Source organism: Manis pentadactyla, chromosome 14 (assembly GCF_030020395.1).
Source record: "Manis pentadactyla isolate mManPen7 chromosome 14, mManPen7.hap1, whole genome shotgun sequence".
Lineage (NCBI taxonomy): Eukaryota > Metazoa > Chordata > Mammalia > Pholidota > Manidae > Manis > Manis pentadactyla.
The window spans coordinates 37,975,754-37,996,893 of NC_080032.1; the positions used below are offsets into that span (position 1 = coordinate 37,975,754).

The 21,140-nt window shown below is 40.2% G+C and overlaps 1 protein-coding gene across 4 annotated transcripts in view; it reads left to right on the plus strand.

The window, feature by feature from the left end:
- GADL1 (glutamate decarboxylase like 1) overlaps positions 1–21,140 on the plus strand; it is a 158,384-nt gene that overhangs the window by 35,307 nt on the left and 101,937 nt on the right. The window contains exons 3-9 of one of the 4 annotated variants that reach the window (XM_036886156.2): positions 925–1,051; positions 3,284–3,374; positions 6,826–6,932; positions 7,661–7,776; positions 13,270–13,349; positions 13,473–13,527; positions 18,163–18,279. In XM_036886156.2, coding sequence (XP_036742051.1) covers positions 925–1,051; positions 3,284–3,374; positions 6,826–6,932; positions 7,661–7,776; positions 13,270–13,349; positions 13,473–13,527; positions 18,163–18,279 — 693 coding nt within the window. Of the gene's footprint in view, positions 1–924; positions 1,052–2,546; positions 2,628–3,283; positions 3,375–6,825; positions 6,933–7,660; positions 7,777–13,269; positions 13,350–13,472; positions 13,528–18,162; positions 18,280–21,140 lie in introns of those variants that run through there. The other 3 variants (XM_036886158.2, XM_036886157.2, XM_057491713.1) reach the window with 3 other exon arrangements.

Consider the following 21,140-nt stretch of genomic DNA (forward strand, 5'->3'; position numbering starts at 1 on the left):
ATGGGGTAATGCGCAGCCTGTGATTTTAAATAAGGGGTCAAGATTGCCGTCACTGAGAAAATGACATTTGAGCAAAGTTTTGAAAGAAGTGAGGAAGTTAACTATAAGGATGTTAGGGGAGGAGCTGTCCAGGCAGAGGGCACAGCCTGTGCAAAGGCCCTAAGGTGGGAGTATGGGAGTGTGCCTGGTGCACTTACGGAACAGCGGGAGGCCAGAGTGGCAGGACAGGTCAGCCAGGAGGGGAGTAGTCTGGGTGAGACTTAGAGAGGAACACCTCCAGGGGAAGCAGGTTATGCAGGATCCTAACTAGTCTTTCCTCATATACCATAGTCTATCAACCTAGCAGCCATCATCCAGAATGGTCCTTTTAAGCCATGGTCACTCTTCTGTTCATATACCTCCAGTAGATCCTTATTTCTTTCAGAGTAAAATCCAAAGTCCTTACAATGACTTAAAACTAGTTAGGACATTATTTCAGTATTCCAACTTTACTTCTGGTCTCTCTTTTCCTCAAATTCCATGTTCAACCCACACCAAACTCACTTCATTCTACAGATGTGCCATGAGCTCCTTACCTTTCAACTTTGTTACTTCTGTAACTTTCACCTACAAGGCCCCTTGCCTCACCCCGTCCCCTAATCTTTGCTTGGCTCTCTCTACTCTTATTTTTTGCAACAACTTAGGTGTCAGTTCCTCCAGGAAATCTTTGACCTTCTGAATCTAATATGGGGTTCCTCAGTTGTTCCCATGACATCCGCATTACCATCATAGCTTTTATCACGCTGAACCATGGCTGTACATTTGAATCTCTGTCTCTCCCACTTGTCCAGAAGTTTCATACAGGGAGGGTCCCTGCTTCTAGCATCCTCTCAACACCTGGCCCTGGTGGGTGCCCAGCTAACTGTGCCATCGCTGAATCTCCAGGTCTGTGAATGGCGGTCTCCTGAACAGCTGAAACAACTCCTTGATCTGGAGATGAGAGACACAGGAGAGCCACACCACAGGCTGTTGGGACTCTGCCAAGATGTCATACGCTACAGCGTCAAAACTAGTAAGAGCTTAAATTTGTTTCCTTTCTCTGTACCTCTAACAAGTTCTTACATTTTCTTAAGCATGTATTTACCTCTTAGTAAAGTGGAGTATGACAATGTGTATGGGATGAGAAACCTGGATCAAAAAATAGTGGTTCTGATATTTTCACAGTGAAGTTTTTAATCCCAGTACAGATTTGTTGCCAGAGATAAATCTATAGAAAAACTGTTGGTGTTAATGGTCATACATAAATATTATCTGCTCCTTGGCAATCTCCACCCTCCACTTACAATAAAGCCCATATATTATGACTGCTACTCATTGTTTCTTATGTTGGTCCACACTAGCAAGTGATATTTTGATCATATAATTTGTTAAGGGATCTTAAGTCTTTGATGGCCCAACATATGCAAGAAGAAAAAAAGTGTTCCAAAGGGACATAGGGATAGATTTATGAGGAAGATACTAATTAACTCTTGGCAGTTAGTAATTACCAAATTATTTCATTAAATCTAGCAGAATCAAAAAATGAAAACCTTTAGGAGGTGTAAGAAAAATGAATACATGGCAAGCTCTTTTTGTCAAACTTATATAATAATGCTTAGCTACTCTGAATCTTTGTAAATGCAGTAACATGGTACTAGTCTTGTGATCAAATACTCATCCAATTGATTGTTGATATCCTATGTGCCCAGTGAACAAGTTTCAAAAGTAGGAGAAGACCTTTCCAAAATATGCATTTGTCTGTGTGATATAGAGGTAATCTAGCGCTCAGGACTATACAGGCATTACGCTTTGTGAATTTTGACACTGAGCTAAATTTAGTGGAAAGAACATAATAAAACCCTGGCTAAAAATAATTGGTTTAGATTCCCTTGGGAAAGTCTGGTGTATGTATCAAAAATCCAGTTAGCATTTCAAAAGCAGAGATACATATCTTATTATTATAGTGCATGTCAGAAGGGTAGAATGACATTTAATGCAGTGGATTTTTCAGTTTACTGGATATTTTCCATAATGTTACCATGGAAATCAATCATAAATTAACACAGACCTAAAAAAAATATTAAAATTACGCATAGCTATGTCTGATTTCCTTTGCTGGATTAAAGGACGTTCTCCATGTTTTATTTGAAAAGACATTTTCTTTTGAGACTTCTGTCGTTTCCTGTATTCAGGAAAACCTGAACCCGAGTGCTCTAACTTGTAATGAGAGGTCACTAAGTAAAATGGTTCCTGAGTGCGCACATTTAGAAATAGACCTCCTGCCTCTTTGTTCCTTACCGTGCTGGGCGTACTGTGATTGAGAATGTCAAGTCAGTTAGCCTGGTGTTTGGTGTGAATATTCACACTACGTAAAGCCAAGAACCTTTCTGAGACCTTTTATAGGAGAGGGGAAAAAATAGAAGGTGGGAGCCGAGCTTGTTTGAGTGTTAAAGGCTACTGCCTTGAAGCTGAATCAGAAAGCTTATGTAGGCGGCATGATGAGTCACATCTTACTCCCTCTACATAATGCCAGTTGCACTATGACAAACGGTCCAGTATGAAAAGACAAAGGCCTCTCACCGCCAGGTAGCTTGGCGTTAACCCTGTTGGTGAGTGAAATGCGTTTAATGTTAGAGAGGTTAATATCGATATTTTTCAGGAGACAAAGGTAGCAGTCTTTGGTAGTTGGGAAAGCTGTTCAAATGACCCATTTATCAATGGCTCTGCTAAGGATCTTAGTTGTAGAGAGAAAAGGATCGGGTCCACCAAAGCTCTTGAAAGAATGCCCAGGTTTTGCTTAGAAACATATTATTTTTCCATAGACAAGGCCTTGAGATAGGTCTTCAACATTTGTTTCCCTTAATACATGATTCGATTTTGAATGCTTTTTTTTAAATTGAGTTATAATTTACATTGAGTAAAGTGGAAAAAATCTTAAGTGCTCAGTTCGATGAACATGTACATATCTGTGTGTAAGTAACCATCACCAAGATTGAGATATAGACCATTCCTGGCACCCCAGAGGCTCCCTCAAGTCCCTTACCAATCAATATCTCATTCCCAAAGGTACCCAGAATGCTAACCTCTGTCTCCATAGATCAGCTGTGCCTGATATTGAATATCATATAACTGGAACCAGGCAGTACATACTTTTGTATCTGGCTGCTTTCATTGTCTGAAAGAGTCATTTATGTTATTGCTGTATCAATATATAGTTTTTTCCTATTTATTGCTGTGTGGATGAATACTTTGTTTAAATTCACAGACCATCCAAGATTTTTCAACCAGTTGTATGCTGGACTTGATTATTACTCCTTGGTGGCCCGATTTATGACAGAAGCATTAAACCCAAGTGTGTAAGTACTATTTTACTGGAATTTTATGCTAAACGTGGATTAGAGATGTTTTTTAAGTAGACAAATTTTATTTCACGAATTTCTGTTTGATGGTTTCATTTGTGCAGTGTCATCATAAATGATGGAATAATTTTGTGACACTTAGCAGTATTTAAAGAGCTACTTGATTTGATAGCTGTACCGTGAGATGGATAAGATGTTTATTGCCACTCCACAGATAAGAAGATTGATGAAGCAACTTTTTATTCACTCCTACATGAAAAGCCATGTTTGTGCTAAATGCTGCAGAGATACTTTGTGTAAAAACAAATCTTGACTTTGCCTTCACAAAGCAAAAAATCTAGTGAGATAAAGGTGCTCCATGAAAATTATTTGAAATGATTCACACAAATGAATGTAAAATACCAACTCTCATATGGAGAGGTACATAATACTATAAATATAAATGGGACAGTTTTTTCCTAATTGGGAGCTCAGGCCAGTCCTCTCTGAGGAAGTGACAGCTAAGAGATGAAGGATAAGTAAACATTAGCTAGGTGAAGAGGGGAGGGATGAGTTCAAAATGGAAGGAGCAGCAAGTACAAAGGCCCTGTGGTGGGAGACAGAATGACATACACTAGGAAATGAAAGTTCAATGTGGGCATTATGAAATCTAGGGGGAGTTAACAGGACTGGAGAGATAGGTAGGAGCTGGACATGCAGGACCCAGCAGTCCAATGTTTATGAGTTATTTTAAGTACAATGAAAAGACATTGAGGGTTTTAAAATCATTAGGTGCCATTTGTTTATTTAAAATATCAGTGGAAATAAGGAAAGTGGATTGGAGGGGATCAGTTATGGGGGCATTACCTTAGACAGGTGAGAGATGATAGTAGCTTAGACTTAGATGAAACTGGTGGGAATAGAGAGGAAAAACATGTGTTTAAAAGGTAAAACAGAAAGGACCGGAAATGTAGTGGTTTTTAGAAATAAGGACCAGGGAGGTTTATGACGTGATGTGTGGGTTTCTGGCTTTCATAGCTGGGTTGATAGTTGCATCATTCACTGAAATAAGAGGCAGTGGAAGAGAGGGCCGGTTTTCAAGTCTATGGTGAAAAAGGCAAGAGGAAGGCTTCAATTTTCCATTGTGAGCATTTGAGTTTGCAGTGATTTCAGGTTACCCAAAAGTATGTATCAACCAAGCTGAGAGACATACAGGCTGAAATTCTAATATCTGTGTGGAAGGTATACATTTGGAAGTTATTGGTGAATCATGTAGTTGAAATAGTGGGCATGGATGGGATTCCTTAAGTCAGGGATTCCCAACCCTATCCTGCTCATTACAATCAATCTGGGAACTTTAAAAAAATCTCTTGAGGCCTGAGTGCCATCCCAGACCAATTAAATCTGAATTTCTGTCAGTGTGTCCCAGGCACTGATATATTTTCAAAGCCCCGAAAATTATTTTAATGAGCAGGATGGAGACATTTTGAATAAAAACAAACCAGGAGATGGAGAAACCCTATCTGCAGGACAGAGTATAGAGCGAGGAGGGAAGAGGGCCTAGGACTGGGCCTTGAGAACACCTAATATTTAATGGTTAAGATCAGCCTACCGTGGGGAGAGAGAAGGAGAAAATCAAGCAGGGAGGCACGGAAGCCGTGAAGGAGAGTGTATCCAGAGCCACACGTCACCGAGTATTTAAGACAAAAACTAAAAACATCCCCTGAATTAGCAACGTGATGTCAATGCTGACTTCAGTTCTGGGATTTTTAGTGGAGTAATGCTAGATGATACCAGGTCACAATGGGTAGAAGAGGCAATAAAAGAGACAATAAAATTGCACAGCCCCGTGAACCTTTCCTTGTCTGTTCTGGGTTTTCTAACTGCTCATCTGGGTTCTTCTGGCTCACATATTTAGAGGATTTTGATGTATTAAATTGCCGCTAAGCTGAACAATCCATTCAAAACGTGATCAGGCCATGAGAACATTCTATATTGCCCTCTCCTCGACCTCCAGGCCTATTCCCAAGTTTGCAGTTGAGCTGATTTTCAAAGACAGGCTTAATATTAACTTTTTTCTCACAAAAAAGTGAATGATTATTTTCACTTATATTTGTAGATACTCATACACATACATTCATTCTTCCTTTTCACACTTTTTGATATGTGTAAACTGGTTTCCTAGCATGGTTGAAAATAGAACCTAAATTGTTTATAAAATGATTTAATGTCTATAAAGTGTTTAGCACATAGGGAGGTGGTACATAGTCAGGATTCCCTATTTTGCTTCTTCTTTCTTTGCCTCCTTCCCAAAGTTGTCCCTTCCAGATGTTAAAATAATTGCATTAAATTATGGGACTATAAATCCAAATGTGTCTACTTAGCTTACATATTTAGAGTCCACATTTACTCAGATGCAGTTTAATGTAATCACCTCATTGTTAGAGAAGGAGATTACAGATTTAGTCGCCCTCAAGTTATCTGGAGAAAGGAGAGACTCAAACATTACAAAACAAGCCATGGTAACTGTCCCAGGTTGGGTTCCCTGGGAAGCTGCACTAGTGGAGTTTAATGAGCAGGATGTTTACAAGGGCTGCCCTGGGGATCAGCATGGGTGGTGGGAGGGGAAAGAAGCAGGAGTGGGCATAGCTAGGAGGCAAGGGGCCCTGCAGGCTCCGGGACAATCTCAGCTGATTCCATGAGGTCTCTGGAAGTCCAGTGATTTGTCAGAGTGGTCTGGAGTTGGGCCCTCACGGTCAGGCCTTTATACTTCCCTCCCGGTGGCCCACTCATCAGGTGTGGACCTCAGAGGAAAGGTTGTGAGCATGGAGAAGGTGGCTCCCTGCAGCTGGGGCAGTTCCTAACAATGCTTTCCCTCCACCACACACAAAACAGCGTTCCAACCTGGAGCAAAAAGCCCCTCATTGACAGGCTACCTGGGGAGTGCTTTGCAGTAAACTTATCACAGGGACGTCCCACAGAGAGCTCCCCATTTGTACAAACACAGGAGTGGGGTGGAGGAAGCCCTGGTTCAGGATGGCTGGTATGAATGGGTAGAATGCCTAGAGCTGACCATTAGGGTACTCATAGTAGTAACCTCAAAAACCTGGTTACCATGACAATGATTTTTCTTTAGCCAGCATCCAAAGAATAAAATGGTCACTGCTTATGGCTAATACAAAGAATCCAGATGCACTGCCTTTATTTCTCCCAGTGGAATTGAAGGTTTCCTCTAAACTAAGACTGCTGAAGTGGTTTGCATATCCCCAAGGGCACCGGCTATTTGCATTTATCTAACCGTGACTAGCACTATCCCTGACTACGTATTTCTCTATATCCAATGGATAAATTTCCAAGGACCCCACCTACAGCCACTTGGTTTAATAAAACTCTATGTGCATTTCTTGGGACACCAAAGGGATGGTTTGACTCTAGTCATAGAAGTGAAGTGTTTTTTATATCTATCTAGTTATACGTATGAGGTGTCCCCAGTGTTTCTGTTAGTGGAAGAAGCGGTTCTGAAGAAAATGATTGAATTTATTGGCTGGAAAGAAGGGGATGGAATATTTAACCCAGGTAAGTACAGATAGTTATTGCCATCTCCCTTCCATTACGAGCATCTAAAAATGTAGTCATGTCTTATATGAAGAACAACCCCTTGCAGATTTGCACATTACAAAAAGTTGGATATTAATAATGCTATTTAGTGAAATTTTAGCTTGTGCCCTTTTCCAGAGTGGTAATATTTTGCACAAATGCTAAACAAATGACATAAATGTGAAACAAATGCGATGTCTACCATGTAGGACTTACCTCCAACACAAATAAATCTGTCTGCTGCCGGGAGTTGGGAAGGGCCATGGTAAGTTTTTCCAAAATTTTCAATCAATTTTACTTGAGAAGTTTTCTCTGAATCGCATTTTGTTTATCCTACAAGTCCTTTTTTCAGACCAGAGATGATTGTCATTTTATCAATCCAATGACAGACAGAAAGAATACTTCTAACAATGGGGGCTTGGGTATTAGTCCTGTGTCCTTAGATTGAAACTTTCTATTTGGAAAACCTCTGGAATGAGAGAATACCCCAAAACTTCTATCTCTGGCTGAGATTGGAAATCGCTGGTATTGGAGATTACGTAGCGTGTAAGAGTAATGGGATGGGGGCATGGTGTTCCGATGACTTCCTCAGTGATTTGCCTTTAGACGAGGGCAGCCACAAGCCGTTCATGTTTCTCACTATAGTCGGCACTAAGGGAGCTGTAACTTCATCCTGTAAACATGCCATTTCAATTTTGTTTTTGCAGGTGGCTCAGTGTCCAATATGTATGCAATGAATTTAGCTAGATACAAATATTGTCCTGATATTAAGGAAAAGGGGCTGTCTGGGTTGCCAAGATTAATCCTTTTCACGTCTGCAGAGGTAAAAAATTATTTTTGATATCAGATATAGATTTTCTGAGAGTGCATTATCTAAGAGGGCTTATTTGTTTGGGGTCTCCTAATGTGCTTTTATCCTAGCCATGTGTGACTAATATGCCTTCATATAACATCATATTTTATTCCAAAAGAAATTCTGATGGGCTTGATATTATAACCCCTGATCCCCTAATTTTGAACACCACTTTTATTTAAAATTTATAGTCCATAACATTTTCTGTGAGAAAAGAGAACAGTTAATTTGAAAGTGCTATCTCTTTCTTTGAATCTCTCCTTTGAATATCTTATTTATTAGAACTTAGATGACCTGTCTTGATCTCAGCTGTGTCAGAAGACTCACATTTCCTTGTAAAATGGATTGCTTTGAATGTCTAACACAAGGGTTTTTCAAGAGGAAAAACTGGATGTTGACACAGTCCCCTCTCTCATTTTACTTTCCTTATCCCCAAATCAGGGGCCACAGAGCTGGAGTTAAATTGTTGCTCCCAGGTCTTGGGCTAACTGGGGCCATTCCACTGCTCTTGGCTGGGTTCCCTTCCGTGTCTGCCGGTTGGTTGGCCGATGGCTGACCTCCAGGTTGTTTGGCTGGGATGACTCCAGAGAGTCCTCTCTGTCCCTGGGTCTCTCATTCTCCAGTAGGCTGGCCAGGTGCGTTGTCATGGTGATGGCGCACCATGGAAACACACCAGGCCTCTGGAGTCATTGGTTCAGAATGGGCACAGGTTTACCTCACTTTCTTGGTAAAGCTAAGTCACCTCTAGGAACCCAGATCCAGGAAGTGAGAAAACAGACCCCACCTCTTAAGGAGACTCAACTTTGCCAAGTCACAGGGAGCAGGAACAATTTGGGGCCATTAAAGCAACCCAGTAGCCATGTAAAATTAGTAGTCACCATTTCCTGGGTTGTTGCAAATACTGAATGAGTTAATACACACATGAAGTAGCATCTGGCACATGGTAGGTAGGAGGAGGAAAACGGTCCAGCTTTAATAATGGGGATAGGCTAGATGGCACAGCTTACGTGCAGTCTTATCTGGAAGAGATTTTGGTCTTTCCTTTCCTTTTTTGGTGTGATTGCAGTGCATGCCTCTGTCCATTTCCTCACTGCTTCTTCCTCACATCCCTGGCAGGAAGAGTTTAGCTTCTGTACCTTCTGTGATAATCCTAGATCTCCTGTCAAACACATGAGTCAGGCAAAATCTGAATATTGTTTGTTATTTCTAGCTGGGCTTTCCTGTATCTTTTATTTTCTTTCAAAAGCAACAGTTATTTTAGTTTTGCAAAAGGATAAGCTGTGCACAAAGATGCCGGCAGTGAAAGGAAACCTGGCCACCCCCATGTTTTTCTCTTGCCCTCTTGGACCTTGGCTCTGGTTACGCAGCCCTAAGGGCAGAGTGGGCACTAAGTATTGGGGGGCAACTGGGAGGAGTCATCTAGTCTGAGGCTCTTGACTCAGCCACCTGAGATCCTTCCCTACAAGACCTTTTTCTGTATCAAAAGAAGAATAGGAATATTCCCAACATCTGGCAAAAATACTTGGTTATTTGGGATTATTATGAAGCAGAGTTCTCCTATCCTGCTATTTCAGTTCGAGGAACCCTAATGTGTCAGAAATGCAAAGTCCCTCCTGCACTTGAATTGCTATTTCCCCTCCTGGGAAGGCTGATTAAATAGGACCCCTGCCATCAGCTCAGTGTTTTTGCTTTTGCATTTGCATTTCTCATTCTTCATTTGGTTTAAAGCTTACTAGAGTTCTTTTCTGGAACAACTGTCCTGGAAAGGGGGAAGGAATTCTATGGAAGCTTGGAATAAAGATTAGGCTTGGGAAAGATCAGTAATGCAAATTGGGAGTAAAAAGAAATTGAATTTGCATGCAGTGTTGAAATCAGAACTAAGTATTTTTTTAAATCTCTGATAGAGAGATATATATGCAAAAAGAGGTCAAGTATATGCTTTGGCTAACTTGCCAGCAGAAGATGGAGCCAGAAAGACAAGAATTAGATATGTGTCTTAGTTGGCTCTGACTGCCATCAAAGACTGGCTTAAACAACAGACATTTATTTCTCACAGTTCTGGAGACCAGGAAGTCGAAGATCAAGGCGCTGATAGATTCGTGTCTGGTGAGAGCCAGCTTCCTGTCTTGTGGAACACTGTGTTCACATGGCCTTTCCTCTGCTCAGGCTTGATGCTGTGAGATCTCTCTGTCTTCTAAGGGTACTAATCCCGTGAGAGTCTCGCCCTCATGACTTAATCTAAACCTAATATTAGCACATTAGGAGTACAAGGGATTAAGCACATGAATTTTGAGGGGACACAAACCTTGAGCCCGTAAGAATGTAAACTCCACAGAAAAACACAACTTTGAACACACTATAGTGTTGATACGTATTTTCACCCCATTCATCCAGACTCCCCATTGTAATGTGCATTCCTTTCCCTGCTCTGCCAAAGAGACTCAAGTCAAATCATTTACATTATTTTAATTTGTATTTTAGTGACCATTTTCACCCCTTATTACAACAAATCATTATTTAGTTTTTTTTTTTAACTGAATTAAAGAATTAAACCCTATGTTAATCTTTTTGCTATGCGTCCCTCGTTTTCTTGTAGGTGTTGGCCCAAGGCCTCGTGGTTATTTCCCAGTATTGTTCATTAGGTGGTCTTCATTTTCCAGTCTTTATGCCACCCCAGATTAACCAGGGTAATTACTCCATCTCTGCATCACACCATCAAATGCAGACTATAGGCACCCACTGCTGAAGGTGTTTTGCATACTTTGGGTCTCGATTTTAATTCAACTCTTCATGGAGACCTGGAAGATCATGACTGAGACCCCTACACTCTCAACATAACCAAGGTAGCCTCTTCAGGCTAAACAGGAGCCTGGAGAAGGGAACTTTTGGAGAAAAGCAATAAAAGTGATAACTCTGTAGTTTGGTTAGTGCTTAGGAGTGAATTCCTTGAATTTATAGAAATCCTAGATTTGTAATTCAGATGGTTCTGAGAATCAGTGTAAAGCGCTGATCACTGTGTGCCACTAAAATGTGAGGAGAGACAAAAATTCTTACCTTGCAGGGCAGCACCAATTGGCCTATTCCTCTCCAGTGGATGAGGGATTGGGTGCAAGGAGAACACAGCTTACGGTCGACCTCCCCACATGCTGCACCTGTGATGCCTCATTTACTTGTCATCTTTGTGGCCCTGCCATCGAGGCCAGACTGACCTGGGTTTGGGTGTGATTGCAGGCATTCTCCGTAGGCAAGCTGGGGCAGCTTAGGAGGTCATGCCAAGCAGGGTAGTCTGCCTGGATTCAGGCTCCACCTCAGGAAGCGAACCAGCTGGTGCTGTCGGGGAAGTCCCTGTAGTTCCTTCTCTTTGTTCCCTAACACATGACATTCACAAGCCCCACTCTCCCCACCACTGGAGCCAATTGGAACGTCAAACTAGTCGGCACTAGAGTCCATGTGTCCAGAACACCATCTACAGGAGGGAAAAGGAGCAGTTCACTGGGAAACCCAAGGTCACAGAAAAAAATTACTTGCTGGAACCAGAAAGGAAAACTTCCATGCAATTCTTTTATGTAGGCACTTGCTGTTTCATCTTTATAGAAATGAAATTCCACTGGGATTCTTGTGTCTTCTGTACACGAGTGAAACCTAGGGAGAGACTGGGTCTTAGAAGGACTGACTTATCTTTGGCCAGTGATGGGGGCAGCCACCATTTGTTTCTAAATACAGCTGTTACTTCTGAACTCCAGCCTTCTAGGTCTTTCCTTTCCTTGAAACTTCTCAGCGTGTCTGAAGCATTGCCATCTTCCTTTTTTTGCCCTTCCATGGCTCTTTCCTCCTCTGATGCTTTCAGATGTTTAGACTATTTTTTTTCTATCTGTCTCTATCCATTTGAGATTGACATTGGACTATATACTTCACCCTGAGGTACCCAAAGAGAGCTCCCTGAAGCTGTTCTTATTCTTATTACCAGTTTTTTATTTAGCCAATCCATTTGTTGGGGATGTTTTGCTGTTTTTTTCTTTCTATTTTTTCCTGTATGGTTCTCCTTACTGGCAGATGCCATTGAAGTAGAGTACTATTTATCATTGTGAAATCAATCGCTCTGTGGTTGTCAGAGCACAGATCTCTGGTGAGAAAGAATTCACCTTAGCTACGTAGCCTTAGTGATGGTGGGCTGATATGGCAAGTAGAGAATTAATTTCATTTTCTTGTACATTATTACTCCTCAAAATGCATATGTTCTTGAAACAACCTGAAATGAATAACTCCTACAGGCATTTTAGATGTGTCCTATTTTTTATTTGGAAATTAATTATTTAGGATGGTTTCATTTTTCCTGATGGTGTTACTTCTGCATTTATTTTTACAGTTAAAAAAAAAAGAGCTCCCAATAAAACTCTCTTGACAAAAGAAGAAAAAAATTACCATATTTTGAGCGAATATATCAAGTTAAGTGTGAAGGCATGACTACTCTTTTAATGTATTCATATCTACAAATTAAATTACTAAGGTTTTTGGTACAATAATGTCCTTTAGCACCTTCATTTTTCTGGCATGAAAAGAATTAATTGACCACCTGTCCACACTAATGTATAAAGAGTGACATTGCCAGTGTTTGAATGCTAATTATTTTATAGGCTTTATGTAGTAGGGAAGAAAAGGCCTAATAATCTAAAGCATATACTATTCCCAAACAGAAGTAGACCAGGCCTAATTCCAGAGCTGTTAGCCCCATTCAGGCCAGGGCTGCATCAAATAAGGTGTCTATAAATTATTTCTTTTGTTATTATGATTTTAGCCACATTCTCTGTATGTCTAATTTCAGTCTTACATTCATGTTAAACAAGATCGGTCAAGTGTCTCATCAGCATTTATAACCCATTGTTTACTCTTGAAAATAATTAAGTTTTTCTGTGATCTGTGATTACAATTTTTGAGACAGTCTTGCTTACTCCCTGGAGGGTTTTGAGTCAGCAGCGGACTAGATTCTATTGCTATTAATACTGAGTCAGACAAATAGCACCGAGAGAAACTTTTCTCGATGTTATTGAAAACAATAACCTCCAGTGACCAAGTTTGTTTGTTATACCAGGCTCTATGCTAAGCTCTTTATGTATGTTAACCCATTTAATTCCACGATGTGGAGGTGAAGCAGGAATCAACATGCCCCGTTTGTAGATTAGCAAGTTGAGGCTTGGAGAGTGTATGTTATTTGTTCAAGTTTCCATAGCTATAACTGGGAAAACATGGAGTTAAATACTGGTTTCTCTGACCCCAACCAAAGTCAGTGCTCTCAACACTATACTAATGTTATCAATTAAATTACTGCTTTCTTTCCCTTTTATGCAATAATGTGCCAAACCTTGGGCTCAGCCATATGACTTACACCCATATAGATAACAAACAATACATTTTTCCTGCTATGCACTCATGTCTCTCTCTTCCCCCTTGTGCCTTTTAATTTAGTGTCATTACTCCATGAAGAAAGCAGCCTCCTTTCTTGGGATTGGTACCGAGAATGTTTGCTTTGTGGAAACAGATGGAAGGTAATGGGGACAGGATCCGGAAGTTTGGTGGGCGGAGGGGGAATTTCATACTTTTTAAAAAGCAGTACCAATGGTTTGTTTGCTATGAAACACAACTGAATGTCTCAAATCTGTGTCTCTTAGAGGTAAAATGATACCTGAGGAACTGGAGAAGCAAATCTGGCAAACCAGAAAAGAGGTGAGTGCGGGGACAAAAAAGAGGGAAAGCAAACATGGACATGTGTCTGGGTGGGAGGGCAGGAGAGCTAGGGAGGGGGCGCAGCCAGGCCCGTTTCTGTGTGTGGGAGAGAGCATGCTAGAATTGAAGTGGGGAAACTCATTCACAGATGTTCTATTTCCAGGTGCTTGGCTCTCTATGTTCTGTGGAGTCCGTGGATGTTCTCATTCCCAGGTGGTCGGAGCTTATTAAAACACTGACGTCACCCTAGTCAGGATTCTTGCTGAGATTTAGCCTTAAAAGATGATCGCAGCCTCTCCAACCAGGGCCCCATATCCACAGTCCTACATAATTCCTGATTCAGAATTCTGCTGGCCGAACCATTTTCTCTGGGTGCCATTCAGAATGATGCCTGGTTTCTTGACCAGCCTACCCCCCAGGTTGCTTCCACCCAGAGCCCATCTCTATTGGATCTGGGTCTGAATCTCAGCTCTGGCAGAATGTCCTCTCTTCCTCAGCTTCCAGAAGGTGTTAAAACTGACATGTCCTCTGCTGGGGAAGGCCAGGCGTGGCCCTGGTCACCTGCTATACTCCAGGTAAGGCCGAGCCTGACACCTGCTTTGTAGATGTGTCATTGTCTTCGTGCCGGCCATCTTGCTTCTTGGACCAAAAGCCTCCTGGAGTAGATGACTTTGGCTCGAGGCTTCCCTCCCCTCCCACCGCAGTCCCCTCTGCTAATGCAGCTTCCAATAGGTAGTGACAAAGTCAGATGTGACTGCTGAAGGATGACACGCCCAGCTTCTGAGCTGTGATGTATCTCTCCTCACAGGAGTCCACGCGCTGAGGGAGATGGGTTCTTTTGGTTTTATATGTATGTTTAATATTATATTTCTGTTACTTTACACTTTATGTATTTTTTTTTCATAAAAAATCACCCCCTCTGGAGCATCTTAGAGTTGTATTCAGTTTGAAATTCCATACTTAAAAAATTCTGCCTTTACTGCAGATATACTGGCTTCAGGTGCACGTCCTTAGATCTACCTTTATCTTATTTTAAAAGAAATTCCAATGACAAGTAGATTCGATACTTGTCTGATAGTTCAAATTATCAGATTTCTTTGACTCGGGTAAAATTCTACCGTATATCCTGTTTGTAATGTGAAGCACAGATACTGAGTTCTAATTTTATCTCTTTTTAAAATTTAGTTTTATCTTTTTCTATAGAAGCTCTTATCAAAAGGAACTTTCTTTATGTCATTAATGCTTTGGTGGGGAATATTGATTGTGCTTTTTATATGCTTTATCTGATTCCTTCCTTTTTTTCCTTCCTCCTTCCCTCCCCACCCACCTCTCTCTTTTTCTCTTTCTTTCTTTAACCTTCAACTTCATAGAAAATTTCAAATACATACAAAACTAATATAATGAGCTCCATATATCCACTGTGCAATTTCCACAATTGAGCTTATGCTCTATTTCACCTACGCCCATTCCCTCCCACCACCACTAGATTTGCTTTCCCACTAGTTTGAATTAAATCCCATACATCATATCATTTGGTCTATAAATAGTTCAGTGTCTCTTTAAGAGATGTGTACTCTCTCTTGTTAAAAAACCATAATACCATTATAAGAAATAATTTCACAGTATCGTCAAATATTCACTCCATGTTAAAATTTTCCCATTTTTTAAATAGTTGCCTGGTTTGAATAAGGATTCATAAAGCTCCCTATGCTACTTTGGGTTGATTCTAATCTCTACCTTCCGCCTCCTCATTTTTCTCCCCTGCAGTTGATCTGTTGAGGAAACCTAGTCCTTTATCCTATAGAGTTTTCCACATTACAGATTTTGTAGATCACAGCAATTTGAGAATGAAGTGCCTATACCACTGCATTCATTCTCTGTATTTCCTGTACTTTGGCAGTTAGATCTTGAGACTCAGTGAGATTCAGATTGGAATTTTTACAAAGAAGGTTTTGTGGGTGACGTACTGTCCTTTTGTGACGACATTGATTGACGGGTTCGGGGATTGCCAGCCCATCTATTACAGAGCCTGGCATCCTCCTCTCACCCCATGAATTTTTGCAGCCGTTGATGATCACTGTCTGCCCAATATTTCGTTAGGTGATGTCCTTGTTCATTCTCTCATTCCTTCTATTTATTGGCAGGCATACTACTATGAAGAACAACATCCCTTCATCCTTATTTAATTTCTTAAGGAAACAGTTGGCACAAGCAAAGCGGGTTAAATATTTGATTTCTCTTCCCTTATTTACCAATTTTCAGAACAGTGAGCTAGTGGCCTAGCCTCCCCTAAAGGTAGCCACAACTTTCTTTCTCTCTTTTTTTCTTTAGTATTATCAAGAGCTCATTTTCTAGTGTAGTTGATGGGTTTTATTTCACTACACTCATTATTATTTTTGTTCACGATTTTGTCTGCTTGGACAATGAAAGTACTGGAGCTAACATATCCTCAAGTGGAGAATCTGAAAAGAGAAATTTTCAAAGAGTAAGCATTGCTTCAGGCACATTTAAAAGTAGGGCAGTGGGGCTGGCGTTGATATGTTTGCTCCGTTTTCTTTAAAGTCAGTGACAACTTGAGCCTGGATTCATCAAGGACAAACTTTGCATCCATTGTGAGATAATAATGACTGATGACGAGTTTATTCTTCTCAGTGGTTCAGACCTAGCTGTGCTGTTCCAAGCTTTTAACGTATTGTTACAGATGTAGGGAATAATGTATTGACTTCTTTTTGGCTGGGATTCCATTCCCTGCCCAACAACAATCCATTAAAAATCTGTTAAGTGTTGACCTTGATAGGGTTACAAAGATGGCAAAAAACCACAGAAGGGCTTCTGAAAAGATCAAACTGGTGCAATCACTGAATATTTGCGAGTATTTTTGAGTATGAGTGTTTGACATTGTCAACTTTCTTAGGGAATACAGCTTATAGGAAGCATAGTACTATTCCCACTGAACTTCCTCGTGAATAGCATGAGATATGAGACTAGAAAAAAAAATCTGGAAAGTTATATCCAGATGGTAAAGGTTTCATTTCTGGGCCTGATATTTATGGCTAGATGGTTAAGAAAAAAAAAGGTGAGGAAAACTCATTAATAGGCTATAATAGCTTGCAGAGGTATTTTCTCACACCTGTCAGGATGTCATATTGTTTATGAGGAAAAGCTCAAACATTAAAGACACCTGAAATGGTTTTAGTGAATTACTTTTTCTATTGCTTTTAATGATTCATGTAAACCTGGTCTCACCTCATTTAGGACCCTGACATGAGAAAGACATAATCTGTTGGTAGTTAAGCATGTGGAAAATTCCCAAAGCCCATGGTTCCCCAGGGGCTCTATCATCTACTGACCCTGCTCTATGAGGTTTGAGAGGACTGGATTCCAGGAGTCACAACCATCTCCCCAAGTGGCAAATGGATTCACTGTGTACCATCACCTTAATTCCTATGCATCTCGAAGTAAAGATGTGGACCAAGGGTCCTCACTCTGCTCCACTTTGGGACAGAAAATTACTTCTTTCCACCAGAGAGCAGCTAAATTGGAATGAGCCTGGTTCAAAAGGAACAACCCTGACATTATACAGGACATAAAATAATATTGCGAGAGCAACTGTACTTCAAGGTAACACTGAGGAAAAAAAGACTCCATCCTGAATGGAAGTAAAATGACTTTTATAGGCAGTAAATATTCTTACCCCTTATTCCTCAGGTGGTCTAGAATCTTAGAGTTCTCCCTGCTTCCCACACCCCCAACATTATCTGCAGGTCGGTTGGGAATCTGTTGGAAAGTCTATGGAAGTGCCCCCAAGGCACTTGCCCAGTGTGTAACACATCTCTGCCGATGCGCTGCAATGGGTCTATGTGGAAACCCCTCCTTCAAGTTCCTTAGGGGGCACATTGCCCACCCAACTGGGCTGGTATTGCCATTCATCTCTGCATGTGTTCTCCATTCCCCTTTCTCCCCATTTTCCTCTGACACCTATTCACTCTACAGTTGTCAGCTGTAAGAGGGAGAATAAATGGTAGGTGTGATGCAGCTTCTCTTTTCTAACACAGCCTAAAGATTTCTGTACAGCACCAAGTTTTGGAGAGCATATTGCAGGGAGGTGGGTTACCCTCATCCCCTCTGATACCACACGTGTACCCGAGCACATTCATTATTTTGTAACTGCACTTACTTTATAAGCAGATCAGCCTGGAGCTGTGTGTCTTCCAGTTCTGTTCTGTTTTTTGTTGGAGAAGCATAGCAATGCTGGTGCAGAGGCCCCGGTGAATCTCCCCAGGAAGGGGCAGGGGTCACACAGAATGTCAGCTTGCATCACTGTTGAGGTTATTCACTTTCTATCTGGGAAATCTGTAGTACAGAAAATACTACAGGAAGAGAGTGAGAAGAAAAATAGGATGCGTACTGAGTCGGGACAAAGGACTGCTAATGTCGTAGCATTTTCTCAGTTTCTTTTACCTGTTTAAAGTGACAAGAGGCCATATACTGGAAAAGTTTAAAAACGCTCATTGAATTAATGATCATCTCCAACCCCAGATAAATTTCTGGATGCGTGACCATCGTGTTGACCACCCTACTACAGGGACAGATTTAGTGGTGGTGCTGACAGTTCTTGTGTGGATCTTCTCACAGGGAGGAGCGCCCTTTCTGGTCTGTGCCACCTCTGGTACGACTGTGCTGGGAGCCTTCGATCCTCTAGATGAAATAGCTGACATCTGTGGGAGGCATGGCCTCTGGCTTCATGTGGATGTAAGTGCATGTGTTTGTACACACCTGTTGAATTTTCTAGTCTTTTTACAGCTTGGTGGGAAGCTTTTCATATTCTCAGAAACTAGACGTGAGAGCCCCGGCTACTTTTCTTTAATGTGTATTTCTAACTAGGGGAAATAAAGATGCCATTTTCTGTAAGGTAATAAAGAAAAAGATTCGAAGACCTGATGCAGATTTTGTGTTAGTTTTCTAGATCCCATTTTATTTCCCCTTCTCTCATGAACCATTTTCTCTGGTTCCTTGACTCTACAGTCATTGAGGCAGCATTGTAGGAGGGACACATTTGGGTCTCTTTTGTCAAGAGACTGACTTTGGATTCTAATCAGCCTTTTCTTCATTGTGACCTCAACCTTTCGAGCTTTGGTTTCACTTGTAAGGAGAGAAATGCCTGATGTAGTCTGTAAAGCATCTTCTTGATTTGAAATTACATGATTGCAATCAGCCAGAAAATACAAAAAGGCTGCATTATATAATCGCATGCTGTAATTAAAGTGGGTTTCATCCGGATCTGTCATAGATAATTATTTGAGAAGGATTGGGACAACTTACATTTCTCATCATTTTCTAACTTGAAGAATTGGCTTTTGTTTTCCTAATTAATTTTGTGAGGCCTGGGGTTGTTCATAATAAGTATTTCTTTAATTAGAGGTAACTCTTAAAAAGTCTTCTCATCTAGGGTTAAAAAGTTGAATTCAGCCAGTTATGAATGATTGTGGAGATTTCTGGTTTCCTTTTTCTTTTTGTGACACTAGGAGTTAATTAGTTTGATTCAACCCAATAGAACAAGCCTATGACACTTTAGGGAACTGCGTTCTTGAAAGTGAATGATTCATATCCTCCTTACCAGAAAAAGGACAATATTTTTGACTTGCTGAATGGAAGGTAACTGAGCATTTAGGGGATATACTACACATAATTGTATAGTTTGCATTTTTTTAATGCTTGTTTTATGTTAAGGGTCTATATGTTATGGAGAAAATTATTTTTGGTAAAGGCAGCAGCAGTAATATTAATCTCACTAGAGTTATAGGCTGATTCTGCCTGTGGCAATGGTTCAGGTACATTATTTGTGACTCCTTTAAATGGGATTTTAGTATTTGTATCTGTTCACATTTCAACGTTATTGATTTTTATAGACTGAGAAGCATAATAATATATTATGTCCTAAAAGATAATGTGAAGCGAGTACTTTGTGACTGGAGCAATAAGGGGGAAAAAAATTGAATATATGAGCAGTTATACTTAAAAACTCTGCTCTCACAAAAAAGACATCAAATATGGATTATATAATTTATGTAAAACAGAGTAACTGTAGCGGTGTTTGAGTTGGGAGTGATATTAAGAGACATATGAGACTCACAGAGCATTGTGACTTATAAGTATGAACGAAAACCTCTCTAGATTGAAAAATTAAAGGCTGAATTTTTTAAGGAAACCCTTTTATAAAGAAATACTCAAGTCACACAGATTATTCTGTTGTACATAGTAGGCATCCAGTGAGTGCCTGCAGGTATAGATTAAATTTGACAACAGTTTATCTGACATATTAATAAATAAATAAGCTCTAACATTGAGATAGTGTTCAGTCATCCTTTAATTTACATGCGTAGATTCTGTTAATAAAACTTTATACAGGAGCACGTAGTTTATTTTGCGGAAATTTCATATACCATGTATAGTTTATTAATTTTAATAAATCAGTTTAATTTAAATTAATTTAAATTAAATTAAATTTTAATTTTACTTAATATATTTTATCATTTAACTTAATTTTAATCTAACTAATTTAATAAAGATAAAAATGAACAAAATTGCAGTCCTTTACCCTGTTTTCAGTTTTCTAAAAGACATTTTAAAGATCCTCTAAAATATTAGAAACTGATATTCACTTTGTTTCTTTTCCAAAAATGTGTTATGATTACTTGCTCTGGGTTTGCCATAAAACCAAGCTGCCCTGCATATATATGATATATTTTTAATTCTAAAGTATACTTATTTTGTTTAGATTTTCAACATGTCTGAAATTGGCATGTTGATGTCATTTTTTTCCCTAGTGCTCACAAAAAATGGTAAGTCTTACCTTTGATAATGTCTTAAATTTGGCTAATCACAATGCATTTTGAAACAACTAATTAAGAAAAACTTGTTGGAATTTTTTGCCTCCATGGTTATTCTTCTTCCATGAGAATAAATATGCCAGCCTGTGCCTCAGACTAGGACGTCAGGGCAGGTCCAGCTATTCCCTGAAGCCGGAGCTGGAGCAGCTACGACACATCACACGCCCAGCAAAGCTTCCTAACATCTTTCATGCACTGTTATTCCAAGGCCCACTCAAGGTAGTGCACACTGCCCTGAAAATCATGGGCTTTACAGCCTACCAGGTCTCAGTTCTACTATTGATTTATTGACTAATTAATTAAGGAGAAAAATGTAAGTAAAATGATGACTGTGGTGCCTAACATGTAGTAATAGCTCAGTGCATGATGGTCCTTATTAAGAAGGAAAAGCAAGCTTCTTCATCATGTAGGTAATTGGGTAGATGTTTTTGCAAGTGTGGGAGTTAGGGATTTAGAAAGCGAAGCAAATAGAATTTAGAAAGAAGAAGCAAATTGACATCAGGGGTGTCATTTTTCTCCTTTCAGCTCTTTTGGGGAATAAGACTGTAGGATGAGTTGTTCCTTACCCTGCCAACCACTCTGTATGCTAGTGAATTAATGCCTTGAGAAAGTGCATGTGATTTGAAAATTCAGTCCAGCTCACTAGGACTGGGAGAAGATTGTTTATTTTGGGGAGTGGTCTGAGTGGGCAGAGGGTGGTACAGTCCACAGCAAGGATTGCCA